General features: G+C 33.1%; 1 protein-coding gene across 1 annotated transcript; it reads right to left on the bottom strand.

Moving 5' to 3' along the window:
- Positions 1 to 4,242: 4,242 nt before the first annotated feature.
- Positions 4,243 to 5,748, bottom strand: LOC124898077. The gene is made up of 2 exons (XM_047411699.1): positions 4,816 to 5,748; positions 4,243 to 4,590 (listed from the first exon to the last, which is right to left on the bottom strand). Exons 1-2 carry the CDS (start codon positions 5,746 to 5,748, stop codon positions 4,243 to 4,245), a joined length of 1,281 nt encoding a protein of 426 aa, XP_047267655.1.
- Between the last annotated feature and the right edge of the window lie 11,295 nt (positions 5,749 to 17,043).

Raw genomic sequence — 17,043 nt, 5'->3', positions numbered from 1 at the left:
GGGTGACAAAGAACCAAACGATGACAAATGAGGGGACATGTGATGAGACGCACCAGAATCCAATATCCACAAGGAGGAAGGAATACCTGAGGTACTAGAAGAAACTGAACCCGAATGAGACATAGATGCTGACATGGCCGTAGGATTAGAAACGAAGAACTGTCTGAACTGTTCGAAAACCTGGGGATCCAACGCAGAAGGTGGCATAGTGCTAACAGACTCAACATCTACAGATGGTGCAGCAGCAGCGAACTGTGGAGGACGAGATGACCACGGAGGAGCACCAGATGGGCGTGACGGATACTTTTGCTGCCCATATTTCTGTTGCTGCCCAGATTGAGGCTGTTTGACCTTGTTAAGTAACAACGGACACTGAGCCTTCCAATGATTTTTCTGTTTGCAGAATGCACACTCATCAAGTGCAACTTTAGGAGATTGTCGAGTCTGAGTACGTGGTGGCCTAGACTGATCAGTTGAAGCAGCAAACACGACAGGAGTAGTAGTTACTTTAGACCCTTTATCCACTTGAGACTTGATACGAGTCTCCTCTGTAATCAGTTCATGAACCACAGAATCAACAGTAGGGAGGGGAGATCGATGAAGGATTGTTCCACGTAGGCCCTCAAAGTCAGAACGTAGTGCCATCAAAAACTGAACCAAGCGTTGCTCTTCCCGTCTAGCAATGTACGGCCCAAAACCTTTTAACTCTGCAGATTCAGTAAGTGCCAATTGATCCCACAAATCCGACATGGCAGCATAAAAATCTTGAATACTGAGATCATGCTGTTGAAGAGCACGGATATCATACTCCAACTGGTACTGCTTAGCAAAATTAGACTGAGTGTACAGTCTTTCCAAATGATCCCAGACCTCCTTTGCTGTGTCATACTTAGCCAATTGCATACCAATTGACTGAGTTACAGAATTGTTGATCCAAGTGATAATCTTGGAGTTATTAGTTTCCCATAAGTCCACCAACAAATCAAAATTTTCAGTTTTATCATCGATAGGTCTTGGTTTTACTCCAGTGATATAACCCCACATATTCTTCCCACGAAGAAAATTCTTCATGACATAACTCCAATATGCATAGTTCTTACCATCTAATTGAGTACTAATGGACTGGAGAGAATCATCCTTTCCAGTCATTGTAAACACAGCAACACACAAACAATTCAAAAAACAAAAAGATGCAAAACCCTAGGTTGAACAATTCCGAACGAACAACAATAGCAGCAAGCAAAAGAACGAAAGACGAACAATACCAGACAGCAAACGAAGACAGCAACGAATCAATCCAACCAAAAAAACCCAACGAAAATAGCAAACGAATACAGCAGCACCTCAAAAAAATTCGGGGCTCCGCCCCGAACCCCGGACGGGGGGGCGCTGCCCCCCGTACCCCCCAGCGAACTCACCGCGGAGTTCGATCCGCGCAGTAGGTGCCTGCTACAAAATCTTCAACCAACAAATCAAAGGACATGGATCGAACTAGCTTTGATACCATGTTAATAGAACTTTATTGAAGGAAAGAAAGGCTAAGGTTTACAATATAATCTGAAAAGCATAAAACTAACTAAAACAAGAGTAGGCTATATATACATAGCCAATAACCTAAAGGTCCATAAACTAAAGGCCCAATAACATATGGGCTAACAATAATTATGCAACACGAGTCTTGTTGCTCAATCTTTATCATTTTTCTGTTTGCGTTGTAATGACATTAGTATACTGGCTATCCATTGACACACGTGCTTCGATTAAGCACCACAAATGAACCCAAAATTGACACATTCTGTTCAAATGTTTGTGTGACTCGTTAACGTGTCTTGAAAACCATTGAAGTGATACCTATAAAAGGTGTTATCATCAACAGATGCTCTTAATGCTATTGTCTGATGATTCTTAGGTTCAGTCGTATTTCAGAATGTAATATCTTGAAGCATCATGAACCATTCACCCTTGAAAAGGAAAAAACAGTCATGATATCAATAATATTAGTATCATATTTTTGTGATTAATTTGAGCAATTTGATAAGATATTAGACTAAATTAAGAACAATTGATTTCTTGGCCATGGCAACACTGTTGTATGTTCTAATGCTTTCTTCAGAGTTCTTATTTTCGTTGTTACGGTCTTATCATTCCTTTTCTAATTAAAACGATATTCATTTTTCATCTTTTGAGTCGGATGATTATATATTTCTTAATTCTTTTTTCTAAATATAATATTTTATAATAGGGATAAATATGTTTAGCACAACTCAATTTGACACAACTCAAGTAACAAGCCTACAATGTTCTTTGACTCCACGTCACTTTGTTTCCAACAAATTTTTCATAAATAAATTAAAAAAAATCATCTTTTGACTAGTATTCTTGTATATTTTTTTCTTCTAACACCTTTATCTTTTTATTTCTTGTACTTTATCAATTTTAGCTCTTTTATGCTTCTTCCCCTTTTCCAATTTAGGTCCTTTATATTTTTCATCTACAAAATCATTTCTAAAATATTTTTAAATAAACGAATCAAAAAAATGACAATATTCAACTAAGAGAAATCTTGAATGAAGTTTCTTCTCTTTCAATTTATTTGATACTGATAAAATTTCGAGAGTCAATCAATTTTTTTTAAAAAATATTTTAAATTATTAATTATTGTGATTTATTCATATTAATGGATATAAAGATAATTTGTGTAAACTTCCAAAGAGTATATTAATTGTAAGGGAAAAATATTTTTTTTTAATTAATTAAATCTTGATTTAATAAGTGATCAACTAATTTGAGATATTTACTTTCAGGGAGATGACCAACTATGCGATGTAGGGAGTGTTATTTATTGTTTCATAAGGTGTGTATCTAGTCAATAGTGGTAAATATTTTAAGTTATTATTTATTATGGTTTATAGCGTTTTCTTGTATCTCAATTTATGTGACATTGATAAATTTTTTAAAGTCAATCTAATTTTTATGTTATTTAAATATTTTAAATTATTAATTATTATAATAAAGAATAATTTTTAGATATAATAGAAAAGTAAAATAAGTAAATTAAAATGGAGAAGATATAAAAGAAAATCCAAGCAGGCAACAAATAGACATATCGACCTGCTGTTTGATTATTGCCACTAATAATTTATCTATCTATCTATCTATATATGAAGAGTTTTTAAATCTATCTCCTGGGATTATTTTAAAATAATTTTGTATTCGCAGTAGACATTAAATTTTATCTTGAATTTATTAATTAGGAATTTGAAAAGTCAATTTGCAAAAAGGAGAAGGAGATCAAGATAAAACATAGAAATTGTGAAAATTAGTTTTTAAAAATGTGGTACATGTATGAGAATCTCAAGATGTTTAACTCTGGAAAATGCAAATATAACCTGATATATACACCACAATATATAAGTTTCACCGTTTGAAAATCAAATTATATAAATTTTGATCTAACATTTTAAGATGTGTATATGAAAGATTGCAACTTATACTTCCTTCATTCACTTTTACTTGTTACATTTGACTTGACACATCTATTAAAAAAATATTTTTTGACATGACTATTTTACTATAGTACCCCTATTAATTGATATTTACTATTATATATTGAAATTAGTTTGCAAAATAAACAATTAATGTCAAGGATAAAATAAGAAAAAAAAATTATCTTTTCTTAATATGCCAAAATGACAAGTAAAAATAGAAATTCAATTAGAAAACAAGAGACAAATAATTTTGATCGGAGGAAGTAGTATTTTTGGTATAAGTTTTGAAGATCTAAAATTTTAAATTAATTTAATTTATTTTAGCTCTAAAGATTAGTTAATTTGATTCTCATGTAGCAAAATGCGATAATTAAAAGTTCAGAGAGAATATTAATATCTAAGGCAAAATGAATAAAAAATTTATATGCAGTAACTTCCAATAAAACCTCTCAAGAATTTAACAAAATAAAGGTTATTTTTATATCATTTAAGTGCTAGTATAAGTTCTTCCCCAGTAAAATATCAGTTGGTGCTCAAACAGACATGATGCATCCTTAACGTACGATGAGATGTTTTGAAATACATTTTAACTGCCCTTTCTATGCATGGGATTCAGATTATGAGGCAGAAGATTATCCTTTCAGTAATCTAACTTTCAAAATATGCTTCGTTTAGTCCAATTATGTGTAACACCATAACCAGGTATCCTGGATGATGAAAACTCTGTTATCTTAGGCAGATTTCTCACTCTCTCTCAAATTTCTTCTTGCGATAAAATTGACGATGGCTCCTCAAAATCAGTCTTATTCTTCATAAAATCACTAGTATTTCTTTTAAACTCATATTGCATTGGTAAGAATCGACGGTGACAGTCAAACCATGAGTTTTTACCCCCATGTTTCAAAGTGAATGCTTTTGTGTTTTCCATACAACAAGAGCAAGCTAACTTGCCCGCAGTGGACCACCCAGACATCATTTCATAAGCAGGAAAATCATTTATAGTCCACATCAAAGTAGCACGCAATCTAAAGTTTTGTTTCATTGATACATCATATGCTTCCACACCTTTATGCCACAATAAGTTCAAGTCATCAATCAATGGCTGCAGATATACATCAATCAAAACTTTTAGATTGCGAGGACATGGAATAATGCAAGTTAGAAATATATACTGATTCGTCATACACAGTTCAGGCGGGAGATTATAAGGAGTCACAAACACTAGCCAACATGAATATGGTGTAGCTGAGATAAAAAATAGAGTGAATCCATCAGTAGATAATCCCAACCTAATATTTCTTGGTTCACTAGCAAAATCCGGATACACACTATCAAAATACTTCCATGCTTCTCCATCTGACGGATGACATAGAACACCAGGTGGTCTTTTATTTTCATAGTGCCATCTCATAAGAGTGACAGAGCTCATTGATGCATACAACCTCTTTAACCATGGTATAAGGGGTAAGTAATGCATTGACTTCACAGAAACCTTCTTCCCTTTGGCATGTGTGACTTCCTCATAACGAAGATGATTATAAAATTTGCAATGTTCTAAATTTGCATCTTCCTTATAGAATAACATGCAACCTTTCTCGCAACAGTGAATCCTCTCTGATGAAAGTCCTAACTTAGAAACCAACTTCTTTGTTGTGTAGAAATCTTTGGAAAAGTCAAGTTTATTTGGATTAAGTTCATTCATAAGTCCAATGATAGAATTCATACCCTCTTGAGAAATAAAATAATCTGACTTAATACTTAGTAACTGAACGACAATGGATAACTTAGAATGCACTGATCCTTCATACAATGGATGACTAACTTCCTTTAACTGTTCATAAAGGTGCTTAGCCTCATTATTTGGTTCATTTTGAGCCCCTGAGTGTGTTCCAAAAGCATTCCTGACTATCTCACTATATTGTGAACTTTCAACATTATTCTTTCTTATTGGACTTTCAACATAATTTTGAAAGGTAAAATTATTAGCAGCACTACTCTCTCCATGAGCTGTCCACACAGTATAATTCAACATAAAACCTTTCTTATAAAGATGTAATGTAACAACATCTGGACTCAATAACTTGCAACACTTGCAATTCCTACAACGACACCTAATTGTTCCTTCAGTAAGAAAATCATTAAGTGTAATAGCTGGATTTTTAGCAATAAATTCAGGTACTCCATTTTTATATTCCTCCCTTAACCCCGCATGGTTAGGATAAAATCTATTATTCATCCATGTACGATCTTCATTTTTCATATCTACACAAGAACGACAACAATAATAATAGAGAAGAGAAACAAAAACAAGAGAAACAAAACAATAATAGAAGAAAAAACACCAACAGTAATTTTCATACATTTCAGGGATTAAAGGACCATTCGTTTTCAATAGTTATTTATGAAATTTTTTAAACATTTATTGTTCTACCACAATCATATCTGGCACGACCATATCAGGCATAATAGGCAAGTCCCGAAAACTAGCTATTGAGGTGGGAGAGCCTAAGGTTATATAAACCCCACATTAATTTCTCATTTACCCACTAACAAAAAGTTAATGATCCGAACTGCATAACGGCAGAGCTTGTTGAGCAATGAACACAATAATAATTAAACAAAAGAACAGAGTAATCCATCACTTAGTGTATAAATTATAAGTTGCACAAAATTTATATCTGTTTTTTTCTATATAGAATAGCCAAAAATCAATAGAAATGCAAAGAAAAATGAAAAACTGAACTAATAATATCCATAACTTTCTAACCAAAACGGCTTAAACAAGCAACTAAATTTAGTAGTAAGTATTATTTACTCCGCTTGATTCTCATTTATTGAAACGAATATTTTTAATTCCCCTTATTAGACATCTTTGCATTCCCTAATATTACTATATGTTTGGGACATTTCCAAATCTTTTAGCTTCATGAATATCTTCATCTGAACAATTGGTTATTTCTCAACATATAATATATATAAACTTAAATATATTTTAATCGTAGATCTGACTTTTTTTTTCATCTTTCCTAATTCTACAAATTAATGTACCAAAAATTTCTTCGACTTGGCATGAATGTTCAAGTGTTTCTAATCAATATTTACTGGATTGCCACAACAATGTTATTTTTGGATACTGCAGCAGAATAATTCTTCATAGAAGTCACAACATTGTTATTTTCCATGAAAAAAGTTAACAAGCAATCCATACCTTTATAAAGAATTCTTTCTCTCCCTGTTTTGAGTCGGTAGCAAGAAATTTCAGATGTTATGAGAAGAGGGGTCTTCTAATTATAGAGTTCTAAAACTTTTCCTCCAAGAAAGAGGTTTGTCAAATATGAAAAAGTTTTATATTTTTCTTTCAAGAAAAGTAAAAGTAATTATGGTATTACTTTTATTTTCCTTCTAAGAACAATAAAACTTAAATTTTGGTAAGAAAATTAGGCAAAAAAACTAACAGAGGGGTCGTTTGGTAGAGTGTATAAGAAAAATATTGAATAAGGTTTATTAGTAATGCCGGTATTAGTTATACTTGCATTAGTTATGCCGATAGTATTATTTCTTATACATTGTTTGGTTTGATGTATTAAAAATAATATGCCTTGCTTAATTTTTATAAAAAAATATTTATTGATAAAAATACCCTCTCACTTTCTTAGACTAACGAATTGGGGCCCTCAACATTCAACCCCTCCACATGCAATTCCTCAAACAAATCCAAAACATCAAAGCACAAATCCTCCTGCTCTAGAGTTATAACCTCCAAAAACAAAGAATTCAAATTCAAATTCAAATTCATACCCCAATAACAAAACATCCAATATTAGTGGAGAAGAGTAAACTATAACTGATTAACTAGAAGGAAGAAAAAGGTTCGGTAAAAATCACCTTTGCTTTTCGATTGCTAATATAAAGAAGAGAGAGGGAAAGTACAGAGAAGAGTGGTAAAGTACGATGAAAAATGACTTGCGGAAATATTCTAGTAGGGAATTGAGGGACATTTTTGTCATCGAATAAGATAATGCATGTGTTGAAATCCTTTGTATTATTAATGCATAGAAAATGATGGTATTAATAATACATAACTTAATACACAATAGAGTGTGTAACTGATGTGTGCACTAGTTATACATAATCTAAAAAAGTACCAAACAAAATGCTAATAGTACACATAATACATGCATTAGATTTTTTAACACACTCTATCAAACAACTCCTCTTAATTTAAGGAATGAACGAAATAACTATATTTTGATTTTTCCCTCCAAGAGATGAGCTTAGCACAACGGGATTACCTATGCATAATTCTAAGACAATAATTCTGAAGACAAAGAATTGTGATAAAGATGAGATAATATAAATAAAGATTCATCAAATTTAATTACCCCCTCCATTTCGTTTTAGTTGTCCCTCTTTCTAAAAATATTTATTTCAGTTTAGTTGTCCCTTTGATGAAATCAAGAGATTTTATTATGTTCTTCCAATATTACCCTCAACATTAAATGACTAAACAAAGTGTATTTACTCAAATTCATATTTCCAATACATAATTAATAGGGTTATTTTAGTAAAATAAACCTCTATTAAATAATTTCTTAAGGGATGTGTCAAGTCAATAAGGGCTAACTAAAACGAAACGGTCGGAGTACTATTCTTCGATTAGTTCATCGATCAATGGGTCTTAAAACAAAATGAAAAAAAAAATCTAGTCGATAGTACATATATACTAGTCTTCTTGACCTACTCTAACAATCTCATCAAGATGAATTCAATTCACAACCTATACTTCAACCCAAAAAATAGATTAAACAATACAAAATCTTATACCACCATTATTATCTCAACCAATCAATCAAACCATAAGAGTCTTAATCATGTTGACTATTAGTTGTTACCCAAATAACCTAAACAACTAGTACCAATTATGACTGAAAATAGTTTAACTTAGGCAATTCTAGCTAAAGTGCTCGTCTTTATATAACGGCTAGGGGTGCCAAATTTGAGTGTAACAACATTCTAATATGCATGTCATCATTATCCAATAAAAATTCAATTCAATTAGGTTTAACTCAGATCCTCAACTTTTCTCGAACCCTAACAATGGCACATAAAAAAACCATCCAAAATTATTTTTTTCCGATGATTATGACTACGATCTCCGGTGAGAATGACCCACGGGATGAAAAGACTAAGCAGTGTGGAAGAGGTGAGGAGAAAGTGAGCTCCATAGCTCTAAAGTATGCAGATTTACTGAAACCTAAAACATACGTGCATGAAAACATTAGGGTCCCCCAAAGCCTGTTGGTATGATGCATGGGGAACTCATAATCACGTGAAAATCTTTTGAGGTCAAGAACTTATTCATACAAGAGAACCTACAGTATGCAATAGTGGGTAAGTTCTCATATGGCAAACCAGATGTGCAAGCATTACGTAATTCAATACCAACACAATGTGGGGTAAGGGGAGAATGCAATATCGGAATGTTGAACTCACGTCATATACTGATAACGTTGAACCAGTTGGAGGACTATGTTCGATTATTATCAATAACTGCATACTATATCAAGATTAATGATATGTATTGGCAAATGAGAACGCTGAAGTAGGACCCTTGGTTTGAGTCTGATGTAGAAATCATGAAGGGAATTGCATGAATTTCAATGCCAGATTTGCCACCAATTTTTTTTACCAAGGATGCTATTTTTTCAATAGCTTCAGCAGTTGGAAACCATTGATAGTGGATATGGATACACAAAATCATACAAGGCCTAGTTGCGCCAGAGTTAAAATAGAAGTGGATCTTGTTGCTAAACTTCCACATAGAGTGAGAATCAGTGAAGAAGATGATGCTATTGGAGAGATAAAATCAAAATAGATTAACATACAATATGATTATAAGCCTAAATATTGTAAGGAGTGTTGTCTACAGGGCCATAATGAGACGACTTGTTAGAGCCTTCATCCAGAACTCTATGAGAAGACACAGAGGCAAAATAAAGAAGGTAAGGAAAGCAAAGAAGTAGAGGAAGTGCAGATTGAACAAATGAAAAAAGAGGCAACAGGCACCAAGAATCAATGGTAACATCGAAGGAACAAGTACAAAAAGGACAAGTATGGATATATTGTAGGAGCTGTGGAGGAAAAGGGGAAGGATATGGAGATTTCAAATGCTTTTGAGGCCCAAAATCAAGAACACAGGGAGTTACAAGAAACATCAATGATCCAACAGAATAAACAAAGTACAAAAGAGTGGGTCAATGAGACTTTTGGCAAGTGCAAGAGAAGGTAACAGAAGAACAGTCTCAAAAGTAAACACAAATAGATATTCATAATACAGAAAATGAGAACCAAGTAGAAGTGACAACATCACAAGTACATGAAGTGAATAAGTCACAAGAGCAAGAAAGAGTGAATGAAGAAGAACCGTCAACTAGCAAAGAATTAATGTTTATTCTTCACAACAAGGATGCCAAGCAATAGAGGATAATAGAAGGAGTGGAACCCCTAGCAATGGATGCAAAAAGTATGATGGAGGTGGTGAATGAAAATAATGAAGATATAGATGATGAAGATTTAAGGGATGACATTGAAAAGATAGCTAATGAATGTGATTTATCTCCTAAGCAAATTCAATCACTAAGTGCAAAACATGGAAGGAAACAAAAGAAAAAAAGAAATAAAGTGGTAGAAAGTACAACGCAGATAAAGAGTCAAGCCACCAAATCACTTTCACAATGAATGTATTAATTTGGAATGTCAGATCAGTGAATACATAGAAAGCTTTTACAAGGCTCATCATAATGTAAAGAAAATATCATTTTGGTTTTATTGGTTTGATGGAACTATTTCAGGATGGTCATCAGATAGAGGATTACAAGGGTAGATTCAGAATACAACATGATGTGGTTAATAGACCAGGTAAGATTTGGGCATTTATGGATGTATTCATGGAGTATAGAATCATTAGAGATGAGGAACAGTTGCTTACTCTCAAAGTGGAAAGTCAGTTTGCAGATTCAACTGTTTTTGTCACTCTAGTCTATGCAAAGTGCACTCAGAATGAGAGATTAGAACTATGGGAGTCTTTGGGAGAATTGGCTAGTTTAATCTAGGATCCTTGGATGGTAGGAGGAGATTTTAATGTTGTTAGAAATGGGGAAGAGAAGCTAGGGGGCCTACCAGTCACTATTGAAGGGACTAATGATTTTAACCATTGTATTAATACTTGTAACTTAGAGGAAAATACTTTTAAGGGCAGCAAGTATACATGGTGGAATGGCAGGATAGACGAGGATTGAATTTTCTAGAAGCTGGATAGAGTATTGGTGTATGATAAGATGCATGAACTATTTCATGATATAGAGATAGAATATTTGGTGAGGAGTGGATCAGACCATGGTCCAATGTTGCTACAATCAAAACTTCAGGAGAGCAATTGATTAAACTTTTTAGGTTTCTGAACTTCTGGCTTAAAGAGGAATCATGCATGGAAGTCATCAGGGAAAGCTGGAGTACAAATTTTGAAGGAAGTCCTCTTTTGAAGTTCTAGAAAAAGGTAAAGAATACTAAATCTGCACTGGCTAAGTGGAACAAACAAACTTTTGAAAATATTTTCCAAGAGATTGCCACTTTGGAGGAGGTAATAAAGGTTAGGGAACAACAATTTGAAGAAGAGCCTTCAAGTACAAATAGAGCTAAGCTGTCACAAGCATATGCAGAGTTAGCATTGCAATTGAGAAGGGAGGAGGATTTCTGGAAACAAAAGTCAAGATTCCAATAGTTCAAAGATGGAGAAAGGAATACTAGATTTTTTCATGCAGTAGTAAAGGGTAGAGGAGCCAGACTAAGAATTCAGAAAATCCAAAATGTAGAAGAAGTATGGTTGGAAAATCAAGATAAGATTGCTGAAGCTCAAATTCTTTTTTCCAACAACAGTTCCAAAAGTAGGAGGATGTTGAAGATTTCTCAATGCTGGAGGTTCTTCCAAAGTTCATAACAGAAATACAGAATGAAGAATTGAATAATATTCCTACCATGGAATAAGTGAAAGTAGCAGTACTGAGATTGAATAGAAATAGTGCTGCGGGTCCTGTTGACACCCAATTTTTGCTCTACGTGCTTAAAATTAACGTCTTCGGGCTTCCTGCCCGTTAAAGGGCACAAAATACAATTTTCACATATTTTTTATAATTGTTACTAAATTATTGATATTCATCCTCACTTTAGAATTTTATCAATTTATTTTTATATTTTTACTTTTTATAATTTATTAATATTTTTTTTCTTATTTTAGGATTCTTATCAATTCATTATTGTTTTTAACCTTTTACAATCACCCGCTTACGTGCACGGCATGATGTCACATTTTTTACAGTATTTCTAAATTAATTAAATTTTAATATTCTTTATATTTTTCTGTAATTATACATTGGCATTCATTATTTTATACTTTATTTAATACGACCTGCAAATGTGAGTCGATTTAATTATTTTAATACACAGAACATAAATCAATCAAATCAAAATCATGTCAACTTTTAAAAATGTCATTTTTTTTCCTTTGGTTAATAGTATCACACTATTGATTAATAGTAGCATACTATTGATTAATAATAAAATACTATTTGATGATTAAAAGGTAGTTTTTTATTTTTTGAATAAAATATAGGTTCCTTTTTATTATAAATGGAAGGGGGCATTTACTTTTTCTTTAACAAACATATACACACCACACCGCCACAACACACACTAAAAACACCATAATCAGATCCTCTCCCTCTACCCACACGCCTCTCTCTCTTTCTCTTCAAGAAGACAAACCCAACAACAACCACACCAACACCGACCAGCCATCTCCACCGGATCCGTCAGCTGCACCACCCCTCACCGCCGCCACTACTAGCCGGAGGTACAGGCCAGATCTGGCCGAAAAACCAACCCACGAACCAGACCTGGCCAAAAAATCACCACACACGACTCCTTCTCTCTTCTCCGTCGCCGAACAACCCACTACCTTCGGAGAGACACCACTCCCTTAAACCCAAACTCCGTCACCAACCACTCTGCCCTTCTCTCTCCTCCTATTTTTGTTGTTGTAACATAATTTTCTTTCAATCTTTACTCTTATTTTGCATTTGTACAGATCTGGTGGGAGTTTGAAATTCCATGACTTGCATCACTTTATTTTGTCATGTATTTATTCCAATTAATTGTATTTTTCTATCTTGTTTGTTGACATATTGATTTGTTAATTATTTTATTTTATTTTTTGGTGTTTAATACGTGATTTTGGTACTAAACATTTGGTATAACTTGTATGTTTTGTTCAGTTGATTTTTTTTCTTCTTCAAATTAATTTTTCGCACTATTTTCAATTTTTGAAGAATTTTGGATTGTTTGGTCATATTATGTTGCTGATTTTGTATTAATGTTGGAATTACTTCTTTAATCATTTTTGTACGTTATCAGTTTTGTTGATATTTCACTATAAACATCAAACACTTGACCGATGAAATTATCTTTCCGTCGGATACTTAGGTTACCCCAATACAAAAGATAGATCTTTACTTTTCAAGTTATTTATTTTATATCAAAAATAGACACATGGCCAATGATATTATTTTTTCGTCGAATTTTTGAGGCCATCACATTACAAAGACGGATTTTACTTTCCTAAAATATTAATTTATATCAAGGGCTGACGCATGACCGATGAAGAAATTATTCGTTGATTTTCGAGGCCTTCACAAATAAAAGGATGGATTTTACGTATACAAATACGTAACAAAAATAAATATTTTCGGGCGATGACGAAACTTTTATAACATCACGATAATACAAAAGGTTGTATGATTCGTATCTTGGTAAGGCGTTTTAGGACGGCCGATTAATCAAGCAACTAATTCGTAGTCATGACGAGTCTTAAACTTAATCTTAGCGCACCTTTAAATAAAAATCATAATTTTTAAAATTACATATTTACATACTTTTTTTAAAATTTTATTTTGATAATTATCTATTTGTTACTAACATTTTTACAAGTGTTTATACAGGTTATTTTGGAATACTCGGTGGGAGTTGCGTTCAAAGAGGCCTTTAAATCATACAGGTTATTTTGGAATACTCGGTGGGAGTTGCGTTCAAAGAGGCCTTTAAATTTTGTATTGTATTTTTATATTTTTTATATTTGTAAAATATTATTATAGAGAAAAACTTTACTATTTGGGTGCCGGATGGGGATATTCTTCATTTACATAATTTCATCGCTTTAAGCAAAACTTAGGCCGTTAATATTTATATAAAATAATTAATTTAATCAACTAATTCACATATTATGTAGTGTTTTCTTTTCAAATATATATATTATTACACTTACATAAAAGAATCAAGTTAATCAAGTAATTCACATATTATGTAGTCTTTTCTTTTCAAATAAATTTTACTTTTTCTTTATAATTTTAATTAGATAAAAAATATTACTTGTAAATACATTTATTTTTATGGCATACAAAAAATACATTTCTTTTTCATGCATCATAAAATATTTTTCCTTTTCACATGTATTTGTACATTTTTATACATGTCTTTTACATATTTTTATAACAATATTATATATATATATATATATATATATATATATTTAATATATATATTTAATATACATATACTTTTACATAATTTTAAACATTTATATTTTTCAAAAGAATCATTTTATACTTAATACATACTTTTTTCATATACCTCCTCCCTCTTTGATAAATTTAGTCTAGCCGGGTACCATAGTTGTGGATCCCAAAGGGTGCCTAATCCCTTCCCTTCGTGATAATTGAAACCCTTACCTAGAATCTCAATTAGTTTTTCGCAGACTAAAAACATCAATCATACATGTTAATAAATAAACAAGTTTCTTTATTTTCCTTACAAATTTGGTGGCAACTGTGTACAAAATTCAATTCATTTAGAGTACATAAGTCGTGCTTGTTTGACCTTGGCGAAAACAGGGCATGACATGTCCTGATGGCATGACAGGTGCTTTTTTCAGGATGCATGGAGTATAATAGTAGAAGATATACACTAGATGGTTATAGCTTTCTTTTGTTGTCAAGAGCTCCCATGGTTTATTACTCACACTAATTTGGTATTACTACCAAAGAAGTTAGTAGTAAACACATTTTTTGAACTTAGACCTATTTCACTTAGCAATTTTGTGAATAAGGTATTTTCTAGAATTATTCACGAAAGACTAAAGAGTGTGCTGCCTGACATAGTATCTGAGGAACAAGATAGATTTGTGCAGGGTAAAAGTATAGCTGAAAACATTCTGCTGGTACAAGAAATAGTCTCAAAAATCAGGAAGAGAGGAAAACCACCCAACATGGTGATGAAATTGGATATGATGAAGGCCTATGACAGGGTTGAGTGGCTTTTTCTCACTAAAGTCCTGAGGTATGGTGTTCAGATTGCTGGCTAATAACTGATACTTTATTTTACTTAATGGGCAGCCTAAAGGTTTTTTCAAGTCATCTAGGGGGCTCAAGCAAGGAGACCCATTATCTCCTACATTATTCATCAAAGAAACAGAAGTGTTATCAAGAAGCTTGAAACAACTATTAATAAAAAAAGACTTCAAGTCTTTTGGCATACCTAGAGGAAGCTCAAAGCTTAATCATCTTGCATTTGCAGATGATATGATCATATTATGTAAGGCTACATTGTAATTGATCACAACAATATTGGAGAAGTATGAGAGGATTTCTAGTCAGAAAATCAATAAGGAGAAGAGTGTTTTATATTTTCATGAGAATGTCTCACATGGAGCAGTGGTGGTAGCAGAGGTAGCAACATATATTTTGAGACAGGACTTTCCCTTCACATACCTGGGATGTCTAGTCTTTTATAAGAGGAAGAATAAGATGTACTATCAGCAGATCATGAATAGAATTACAAACAAACTTCAGACATAGAAAAAAAAATTGTATTCATTTGGAGGTAGGGCAGTCTTAATTAAACATATACTTCAAAGCATCCCCATACGCTGTTTGTCTGCTATGAATCCTCCTAAGAATGTGCTATGTACTATTCAAAAAATCTTTGCTAAGCTTTTCTGGAGTAGTACAATAGGGAGAAGAGAAAGACATTGGGTATCATGGAAGAAAATATGTCTTCCTAAGGCAGAAAGAGGTTTGGGTTTCAGAAGGTTGAAAGATGTTTCAATAGCCCTTTTTTGTAAACTATGGTGGAATTTCAGAACTAAAAATACCCTATGGAGTGAGTATATAGTTAAAAAGTACTGCAAGAAGCTATATCCCAATGAAGTTTGGTGGAAAGTGGAATGGGGTTCTCAAGTGTGAAAAAAAATGCTATAGGTTAGAGACATCATTGGTCATCTTATTTTTTGGAAGGTTATAGAAGGAAATGCTCATTTATGGTTTGACAATTGAAGTGGTCTGGGAGATTTTTATTCTATCCTGCAAGACAGTAAAGAATGGGAACCCAATTTGCAAAGTGTAAAGGACTTAATGATTGAAGGGAGATGGAATGAAGAGTTAATGAAACAAGTGTTGCCTGAGGAGATAGTGGAGCATGTGCTACAAAATATAATACCAGGCCACCAACAGACAATACAAGATAAAGCAATATGAAGTGTGGAACAAAGAAAATGGGAATATGTGAGACAAAGGGAGAAGCCTTCTGAGTTCTACAGGCAGTTGTGGATAAAAAGGATGCAATTTAAGATGTTTTTTCCATGTGGAGAATATGAAAAGGAAGAATTGTTGTGGATAATACAATTAGGAGATGGGGAATGCATGGTTCTTCCAAATTCTAGTGTTGTCACAACCCAGTACAAGAGACCATAACACATGTGCTGTTGAGATCCTATGCTACTAATAGGACATAATCCTATTTTTCTTCTTTTGCAGGAATCAATATTCAAGGTCTAAGCTTAAGAGAAATAATGCATGCTTGGTGGGAAGCTCAGTTGAAGCAGAGAGAGAAGATATACTTTAGACCAATACCAACAATCATCATATGGGATCTATGGAGGAGAAGAAACACAATAAAGCATGAAGGCAAAATGGTGACAGGTCATAGGATAATTTCTAATGTCACTAGGCACTTGAGAATGTTACTAAAGGTTAGAAAGCCAAGACTGGAGTTTCCTACAGTATGGCCAAGCCAATTGAGACCTACTATCAGATGCAAGCTAGTATTATGGGAGATGCTAGAACAGGGATGGTATAAGTACAATATAGATGAGGCATCCAAGGAACCCAGGAAGAAGCTCATGGGCTTATTGTTTAAGAGATGCACAAGGTGATTTAGTTTATGCAGAAGGATCAGTCATAGAAGACGCAGACAACATGGACTGATGGAAGCAGAAACAAGAGCAATCCTATATGCAGCTAATCATTCCAAGCAATCATGTCAACAAATGTTCATCATCCAAACAGATTCTTTAGCTATGCAGAACTTTATAAATCAGAAGTGGGAAGTTCCATGGAAAATAATTAACATTGTAGAACAGATAAAGCAAGCATTGAAATAAAACCAGGTA

This window comes from Capsicum annuum, chromosome 4 (genome assembly GCF_002878395.1).
Source record: "Capsicum annuum cultivar UCD-10X-F1 chromosome 4, UCD10Xv1.1, whole genome shotgun sequence".
Classification (NCBI taxonomy): Eukaryota; Viridiplantae; Streptophyta; class Magnoliopsida; order Solanales; family Solanaceae; genus Capsicum; species Capsicum annuum.
The sequence above is the reverse complement of the archived record's forward strand: the minus strand, read 5'-3'. Positions and strand labels throughout refer to the sequence as shown.